Source organism: Magnolia sinica, chromosome 2 (genome assembly GCF_029962835.1).
Source record: "Magnolia sinica isolate HGM2019 chromosome 2, MsV1, whole genome shotgun sequence".
NCBI classification, from domain to species: Eukaryota; Viridiplantae; Streptophyta; class Magnoliopsida; order Magnoliales; family Magnoliaceae; genus Magnolia; species Magnolia sinica.
In genome coordinates, this window is record NC_080574.1 from 44,190,647 (window position 1) to 44,200,244 (window position 9,598).

Below are 9,598 nucleotides of genomic sequence, written 5' to 3' on the forward strand. Positions count from 1 at the left end.
GCAACCTATAGCATGAAATAGGTTAGCTATTTCATCAATACACCATTTGAAAACCTAAAATAGATTAGGGTTAGGATTTCTTACCTAAGAACTGAACTAGAATCGCTGGTATAGCGACACGGTAGTAGTGTTTCAATACTTAGAGCGGCAGGGAACGATTTCTGTAGCAAAACCCTAACTTCCCTCACACTTTCTCTCTCTTTCTTTCTCTTTCCTTACCTAGGTTAGCAAATTCGTATGGAGTGAGAGAGAGGGAGTTTTAAGCCTTTATATAGGCCTAAGACTGATGGAAATGGCCCCAGGGCCAAGGTATACTTAGGTTATATCCAAAAGAGCATCTGTTTCAGTTCAACGGAGCACTTCTGGTGGCCTCCCTTCAGCATGCGGTCGGACTTAAGCTCCCTGACATTGGATCAAGGTCAAGCTGAATTTTCGGTCCGATCAGATTTACAGATCGACCGTGGTGGATCAGTTTCAGTTCAATGTCACCGGTACTCGATCAGGGCCACAAGTGTACTGACATGAGTTGAAAATTTTCCCTGATCTGAGGGTGTAATTGGGTCAGATTCTGACGGTCTGAATATTTAAATTTGACCTGCAAGCGAACGACTTAATTCACTTAAATCTGGGTTCGTTTTTTAAAGATATTCGTGTTTTTCACACACTTCGCTTCGGGCTTAAGTTGTGCGTTTCTGGACACTGTTAGGACTTGATTTCCGATATGGTTGTTAAGCCTAGAAAAGTTATCATACTTGTATATTTTCGCGGTCATCGGACTTTCAACGTGCGGTCCAGGTCCAATACGGATTTTCAAGGTGCTCCCGAGAGTAACCGGGTCTAGAAATTGATTCTAGATTTCAGGGTAAAGTAGCGACAATGATTCTGCATGTTTTGGGTCTTGCAGATCATATTTAAAGTGATTAGTGCTAATTTTTACAGGTACTCTAGTGTAGCACTAGCTAATTCTCGTCTAATTTCTAAAGGATTTGGTTCCAAGTGATTTCTGACTGAGGTGATACTCGGGTCCTTGTACGGATTTTTCGGAGACATTACAGAAGTGCAATTTTAAAGTCATCAGTAGATAACCTATAACCGGATTGGAAGACCCTATTCCTTTTCCTGTTAACTGTTTTGCGTTTGAGTGTGAGCTTTTGCTGTATGGACTCCATGGCCGTCTACTTGCATACCACTCCTTATTGTAGGGTGCGTCTCTTCCAATCTGCATGATCCTTGAGCCATTCCCCATCTCTAGCGAGCCTCAACAGATTAATGTTTTGGATTGCCGAACCATGGTTCCATCTTGAATTCTTTGCATTGGTAATCTCTACATTCGCTGATCTGTTTACATCTACATTGTACAAGAGAACTACAGTAATCCGAGCCCAAGTGCTAATAGTCATAACTTGGTGTTTTTCAAATCCAGACCAAAACCCATGAACTGCTGCATGAAAATCAAACACTCACTCTCTCGTTCGTCTGTTTGGACACATGAAATCTCCTCTTTCGGCAATTCAAAGAAAAACAAAATGACTGTTTTTCGTGGAGTGGGCATTTTAGTACCTATTTTGTCGAGCAAAGTGGTGAAATGGAGGTTTGCAAATTGCACCCAAATGCACGTCAGAAATTTGGTTTGTCCAAAGGCAAGTTTATGCCTCAAACGTCCTTTTGGAGGGTGCGGCCAAACCGGTGTTAGCCTCTAGGTTAGTAAGAGATCGGTTGTTGATTCTCTTGTTTTTTGTATGATTTTAGATGGGAGTATATCTTGCAGCAGAAACTGGTTAGAGCTGGTCATATCGATTGGACCAGACGGCCAACAAAAATCGGATCAAGGTTTAAAACATTGGTCTCAAATAAACAGCCAAGCAATAACTTAAAAATTAAGCAGACCAAGCAATATCTCCAAAATAAACATCTCCCTAACACTCGAAGCCATAAGACTACATGCATACTTACAAATAACAGGCTCTTATAGTTATCAAGGGGTGACCATCAGGTGTGTGGGTCACCAAGCAAGGCAGATCACGCGTGAGTCCTAACGCATACATTGAAATGTTCCACGTATGCTCTTTCATTTGTTCTCTTTAATCCCTTACAAAGCCCGAGCATGATTTTTAAAAAAATTCAAATAGTACATTTATAAATAAAGATTCATTAGGCATGTGCTGCATGTTGGTTGAGATCGATGCGGCCTATGTAGCTTCCGGCAAGCAAGCCATAGTAAAGATGGTTTCCTACTTTAAGCCCGCTGGTGACACCAAACAGGGCAGGGTCCGAATATAAGGCGAGCAGTTCACCCTCCAAGCTGACTCCCAACATCCCGCCATCATGCTGCATGTGGGGCACCTCTACAAACTTCTTCAAGATCACTAGCGTCTTTCTTGCAAATGGGTTACTCATCATCCAATCCCAAAACAATGTCCTTACCTGTAAGATCAAAACAATGAGTTGCATGATCATGAAGCTAACGCTAGGAAGTTCAGGTCCATATAGCCTTAAACGGCATGGAGCTGGGCTCAAAAGGTTATAAAAACTAGAAAACTATCCTGATTGTTATTCATTGAGCAATGATCAAGCCCATGAATAACACCTAGGCCCACAAATCAGCTCCGAGATCATTTTCTTATACATTGTGATACTGTGTAAGTGCAACAAATTGCTTGGAATTATATTAAGCAATGTTCTAAAAATGAAAAAGAAAAATTCACTGATGCATTTAGAAAAAAAGGAACAAACCGCTGTTATTCCTATCCAAAAATGACCATCACCATCATATCTGATATTATCGGGATATCCAGGCAAATTATCAACGAAGTTGTCCACTGAGCCTTTCTTCTCGCCTTCAATGTGATATTTTCTACATCTCCTCCTACAATTCATAGAGGAAACTACGGTAAGATTAGTGGGGAAATGCTTAAAGACGAATCGTTATTTGCATTCATTGGGGGTAATTTGCTCATACAAAATTTTCAGGGGTAGAAACATCATTTCTCAATACTTCAACAATATATAGTTGATGAATAGTGTCTGGAGACCACAACCGTCAAAATGATGGGCTCCTCCATGGAAGGTGGTGGACATTCCTTCAGTCGTCCAAATTCTAAGATCGCAACCATCCTGTATGTGGATTTTATTTATTTATTTGTTTTGTGGACTGTTGCTTATTTGAAGGCCACTCATCAAATGTAAATTTTAGAGCATACGGCTTCCACAACGGGACTCATCAGATAAACCGTTTGGACGACTTAACAATGGGCCCCACATACTATCACCATCTGATCAAGATCCAACGGTTTGGAGTTTGTGAGAACTTACAGAACGGTCTCGCAGAAGATTAGGAAGTCTTGTTGTGGTGAGAGTGCGACGCCGTTGGCGAAATAGATGCCACGAACGAGCACTTGTGTCTTTTTAGTCCATGGATCGTAGCTCATCAACCGTCCGTTGGGGCGTCCCTCCATAACGTCCATCAGGTGTTCATCCACGCTGTATTTGTGAGATGCGTCCGTGAAGTAAATCATGCCATCGCTAGCAACATCTACACCGTCCGTTAAGCGGAATTTGAGGCCCTCGGCCTCGTTGGTCAGCAGCTCCACCGCACCCTCTCTCGTCAGCCTCAACAGTCCCTGCCACCGTATTAGTAAAACAGGTGTGATGCTGTGGAGCTTACGGTGGTACGTTACTGATCTGGGGCCCAAGTGATGTGTGTACAACTCAGTGGCCACACAGAACATGGACAACTTGGGAGGGAATGTCCACCGTTGATTTGCACTGGGGCCCACCTGAGTTGCAACTTCATCTACATGGGATGAGGATGCGTACTGACTAAACTCTGTGGGACCCACCTTGATGTGTGTACCTTATCCACGTTTTATCAGTTCATTTTAGGGTATGAGCCCAAAATTGAAACATTTCGAAAGCTCAAGTGGACCACACAACAGGAAACAGTGGAGTTAATAACATTCATCGTTGAAACCTACCTAGGGCCCATAGTGATATCTATTTGTCATCCAACCTGTTAATAAGGTCCCACAGATATGGATGAGGAGAAAAAACAAATATAAGCTTGATCCAAAACTTCTGTGGCCCCAAGAAGTTTTAATGGCAGACATTCAATTCTCACTTTTTCCTATGGTGTGGTCCACTTGAGCTTTCGATTTTCTTCAATTTTACGTTCATGCACTAAAATGAGCTGGTAAAATGGATGGATGGCGTGGATATTAAAAAATACATCAAGGTGGGCCCCACATAGTTTACTCAGTACGCAATTCCCTCTCTGTTGTGGACCACTTGATATATTTATTAGCCTAATATTTTGTATTTATAAGTAACATCAGCTGACTCATCTAATGGACGGGTTGGATGTCATGAATGAATCACGTGGTCCCCACATCTTCCCGGTACCTCTTCAGCCCTCTCCCTATTTCAGTCAAATGACTGTTTCGCTCTTTGTTTATTTACATAATAAAAGAAAAACGCTTGCACACTTCGGGTAGGTATACATTGGGGTCACTTTCATTAACGTGGCGAAGACGACTTATCGCTCATGAAATCCATCCCCTCGATCAGGTTATTTAGTACAGGTGGGCCACACCATAAGATACATAGGAAAAATCTAAAAATTCACATCGTATGGCCAACCTTAATTTTGGAATACTCTGATTTTTCGGTAATTCCCTCATACCAATAAGGCCCGTAAAATGAATGGTTGGATAGTATATGAACACCACGGTGGGCCCAAACATAACTATTGCCCGCGTTGCAATCCAACGTTTCCTCAGGGTGTGGTCTACGAGATTTCTGGACAGTCATGATTTTTTGGTTGTAAGGTGAATGTGATGCAGCTTATCCGATGGACGGGGTGGATCTCATGAAAGTTCCACCTATCTCTCGAGATACGCTAGCGAGGATTATATTAAATAGCGAGGAGCCTAGGTCTGTCGATGGGCCGGGCCTGGGGTAGGTCTCGGCCCAGATTTCGAACTATTTTGAGCTGGTTCATAAATCTGATTTTGCAGGCTCGAGCCCGGCCCATTGACATCCCTAGATGAGCCTATCTTCAGAGCTGTAAGAATGTTTTTGACGAGTGGGCCTGTTTGGATGCAAGAATTTAGTCAATTCATGAATTTAAAACTTCACTAATTAGTATTTTTATTAAATCTAAAGTTCAATAATCAGAAAATTTATTATTTGGAGTTGTGCTAATCACTCACTTAACGAATTCATTATAAAAAAAGATTTCTCAAACACCTTAATTCTCCAATTCATGAATTAGCAAGCAATTAAAAATTGCCTGCTCACTGAATTTGGTGTTGACCAAATAGGCCCTAAATGATTTTGATAATTGAAACATGATTTCGATTCCAAGAATGCCTTTAATCTACATACATAAATGTTGAGCTGATAAGCTCACAAGTATTTTTAAACCATCCATTCTTTTCATATTATAGGGACCGTTTGATAATTTGACTGGGCTAATGGCCCAGCCTTGGAAATTGGCCTTAAATTTTGAGCCCAGGCCCATATTTCAGGTCAAGGGTTAGGCCACCAGGCCCATTACTATCCTTACTCATCAGGTGGGCCATGCATAGGGCTGTACACGAGTCAAGCTAGCTCGAAAGCTCGCTCGACTCAGCTCGGATTGACTCGGCTTGAAAGGCCAACTTAAGGCGAGTCAATCTTGTTTACTAAAACTCGAGTTGAGTCCAAGCTAAGTTCGACCATGATGTATTTCAGCTCGACTCGAAGCTCAAGCTCGAGCTCGACTCGACTCGAGTAGTATATTTTAATTATATATATATATACGGAAACGCTCACTGCGAACCAGTTCCTACGTACTACGTACGAACTTTTTTAAGAACGCATCATACGTGATTTGGATCCAAAATCTGAACCGTTCATGTGAAGCAGCACGTCCTGAAACCCCTTGGGCCCAAGTTTTACTTTGATCTAAAACTTTGATGGGCCATAAAAAATGAAAACAGTTTCCTCCCTTGATTTGCATTTCTCTTTGCTATGGCCCACCAGAATTTTAGATCCGCGTGAAAATTTGACACATGGGGTTTTATGGGATTCCGCATCACATGGACCGTTCAGATTAGACACACATGGCACGTGTGCAAAGGTGCACACGTGCGTAGGTGCGCAGGGGAGCATGACTCATATATATATATATATATATATATATATATATATATATATATATATATATATATATATATATATATATAAAAGTTAAAACTTAAAAGCTTTTACTAGAAAATCCTATCCAAACCAACTTGTCCCCATTTCCTCTTTTTCTTTCCCTTATCCTACTGAGGTAAACTCGACTCGACTCGAGGTAAACTGGACTTGACTCGAACCACTAGCTCGACTCGAACTCGACTCGAAAGCTTTGGCAAACAAGCCAAGCTTCAATGTTAAGCTCGAGGGCGAGCTCGAACTCGAGTATAGCATGGACAAGTCAAGCCAAGCTTGGCCCACCTCGACTTGACTCGGCTCGATGTACAGCCCCCATGCATCTCCATGTAACAAATTTCTAGAGTGTGTCCTCTTGATGGATGGATTGACCTGATTTACAGTAAGGCAATATTTACGGTCGTATTTGCGCGGGTAATGGTTGAAGTATTCCCACAACCATTCAATGATCAAATACTCTTATCTCATCTTATAAAAGCACCCGCGCGAATACGACCGTAAATTTAGTGGATAACGTTCACCAGTATTGCTGAAAACCTGCACCACATACAGTGGATAACGTTCACCAGTATTGCTGAAAAAAATGGGAAACTATAGGTTGGTTTTGGCAAAAAAGAAAAGAAAAGAAATCTACCTTATCGGCGTCGGCAATGATGAGTTCTTTATCATGTCCGAGAGCGATGCCGAGCGGACGGCCACCAACATGGGCCCAGTTATCAACCGTCACTGATGATGCTGCATCAGCTAGCCTGACTTGCTTGATCCAACCGTCGCCGCACCCGGTGTACAGAACATGGGCTTCAGAGTCGTAGGCCAAGTCCTCCGCCCCGGGCAAAAGGCCATCACCCAACTTCTCGACCACCTCGAGTATGTGGTCGTTGCGGGCCGGCACGGCTCGGGAGGGCCACGAACCGTGTTCGGGCAGTAGAGCCGGGTCGAACCCGTCAGCCCAGTAGATGACTGAGACTATGACAGGGCCCACCACCAAGAAGAGAAGCCTGGCCCATTGGCTGCTGGATGATGTGGAAGAGGTAGTCCTTGTATCTGCCATGGTTTTGGGTCTTGGCTAAGCTGGTTGTGAGATAGCCTTTTGTTGTATGTTTTTTGGCCACTTTAATAGTCTACATGGGGAACGGATTGGCTACTCCCCCCTGCCACCAGCCAATGGCTGTGGTCGGTGCTCTGTGGGCCACACCATGATGTATGTGTTTTATCCATGCCGTCTATCTATCTTTCTAGATCATTTTAGGGTATGAGACAAAAAAATGAGGTATATACCACTCTCAAACGGACCACATTATAGGAAACAGTGTTGAATGAACGTTGACCATTAAAAACTTTTTGGGGGCCATAAAAGTTTTGGATCAAGCTGATCTTTGTTTTTTTCCCTTCATCTAGGTCTGTATGAGCTAATCAACAGATTGGATGTCAAATAAACAGTTCAGTGGGCCTTAGGAGGATTTTAATGGTGGATACCCAATCACTATTGTTTTCCTGTGGTGTGGTCCACCTGAGATTTATATCCCTCTCAATTTTTTTGGATCAAACCATAAAATGATATGTAAAAATGGATGAACAGCATGGATGAAACACATACATCATGGTGGGGCCCACAGAGCACCGACCACCATCCACCGGGCTAGTGGCAGGGGGAAGTAGCCAATCCGTAATCCGTTTCCGTCTACGGAGAAATTTACGACTGTACGACCCATTTATGGCCCATTTACCCGATGGAACCCACCTCATTTTACCTTAACAAAATAAGCCCCGGATGTACGGACGACTTGCCAAAGGTCGAAAATGCCCCTGCTTTTTCCTTCAAGCGGATCGGCAGGTGCTCGAAGACGAGAGCTGACGCTACTCGAACTCCCAGTTGTACGAACGGTTCAAAAGAAATCAAAGTTACATGGCCCCACAGTTATGTATTTGTTATATACACAACGTTCATCCATATTTCGAGATCATTTCGGAGCATTATCAGAAATAAATAAAATCATATCCAAAGATCAACTGGACCCCACCACAGAGAGCAGCAGAAAATTGATTTTCACCGTTGAAACTTTTGTAGGGCCCACCGTAACATTTATTTTCCATCCAATCTATTCATAAGGTCACAAAGAACTGGATGAAGAGTAAAAACAAATTTCATAATGATCCAAAACTTCCATGACCCCTAAAAGAGTTCCAATAGTAGACGTTCAAAGCAAAATGGTAAACTCATTTGCTACAGTCAGGCTTATGGCTACGAATTATAACCGTATCTATAGATAACCTAATCCGCAGCCATAGAAGTTTATCCGAGGTGGGATCATCGAACTAGCGGCTCCCACGCCAGTTGCTGGCCTGTCCGACGGGGCCACGCCTATTTGGTGGCCCTTATGGCTACGGATTATAACCGTAGCCATAAACGGACTACCATCTCAACAGTATGTGCATTTTTTTTTTCATAGAGAACTTTAATCTACCTACAATTTTCTCTAACACATATTTATATAAATATGTATATATAAGCATAAATTTCTTTTTTTTTATCTCTTTTTTTTTATTTATTTATTTATTCATTTAACAAAAATATCTTCTAAACTAAAATTATTACTTGATGTACCCTATATGATTTTGGGGTAGGAGAAGCTACTTTAACCAACCAACCTGGTTATTTTTCAAGATTCCATCAGGTCGATGGTTGAAAATCCATTTCATTCACTTAGCGGTCAATTTCATTCATTTCATTTACTTTGTGATCAATTCCATGCATTTCACGGTCAATCCCAGTGATTCTGTTTTGATTCACGGTCATTTCCATGGATTTCACGGTCAATTCCCTTCACTTCACAGTCATTTTTATGCACTCCACGGTCATTTCCCTACACTTCGCGGTCATTTCCATGCATTTCACGGTCAATCTTGGCGATTCTGTTTTGATTTAGAGTCATTTCGATGCATTTCATGGTCAATTCCCTTCACTTCACGGTCATTTTCATGCATTTCATGGTCAATTCACTTCATTTCATGGTCATTTCCATGCATTTTATGGTCAATCTCGGCGATTCCGTTTTGATTCACGGTCATTTCCATGCATTTCACGGTCAATTCGCTTCACTTCACGGTCATTTCCATGCATTTCACGGTCAATCCCGGCGATTCCGTTTTGATTCACGGTCATTTCCATGCATTTCACGGTCAATTCCCTTCACTTCACGGTCATTTTTATGCATTTCACGGTCATTTCCCTACACTTCACGGTCATTTCCATGCATTTCATGGTCAATCCCGGCGATTCCGTTTTGATTCACGGTCATTTCCATGCATTTCACGGTCAATTCCCTTCACTTCACGGTCATTCCATGCATTTCACAGTCTATTCGCTTCACTTCACGGTCATTTCCATGCATTTCACGGTCATTCC

The 9,598-nt window shown here is 42.2% G+C and overlaps 1 protein-coding gene across 1 annotated transcript; it reads right to left on the reverse strand.

Moving 5' to 3' along the window:
• Positions 1 to 1,846: 1,846 nt before the first annotated feature.
• Positions 1,847 to 7,350, reverse strand: LOC131237060 (protein STRICTOSIDINE SYNTHASE-LIKE 5-like). Its single transcript, XM_058234704.1, has 4 exons — positions 6,827 to 7,350; positions 3,313 to 3,620; positions 2,734 to 2,866; positions 1,847 to 2,424 (listed from the first exon to the last, which is right to left on the reverse strand). Exons 1-4 carry the CDS (start codon positions 7,241 to 7,243, stop codon positions 2,152 to 2,154), a joined length of 1,131 nt encoding a protein of 376 aa, XP_058090687.1. The 5' UTR covers positions 7,244 to 7,350; the 3' UTR covers positions 1,847 to 2,151.
• Between the last annotated feature and the right edge of the window lie 2,248 nt (positions 7,351 to 9,598).

What these genes read in the sequence shown, in the direction of transcription:
- LOC131237060 (XM_058234704.1), bottom strand. Translation starts at nt 7,243, where the DNA reads ATGGCAGATACAAGGACTACCTCTTCCACATCATCCAGCAGCCAATGG. An exon ending in ATCTTCTGCGAGACCGTTCT is followed by an intron (nt 2,867 to 3,312) that starts GTAAGTTCTCAC and finishes TATGAATTGTAG; the next exon opens with GAGGAGATGTAGAAAATATC. An exon ending in TTTGGATAGGAATAACAGCG is followed by an intron (nt 2,425 to 2,733) that starts GTTTGTTCCTTT and finishes TTGATCTTACAG; the next exon opens with GTAAGGACATTGTTTTGGGA.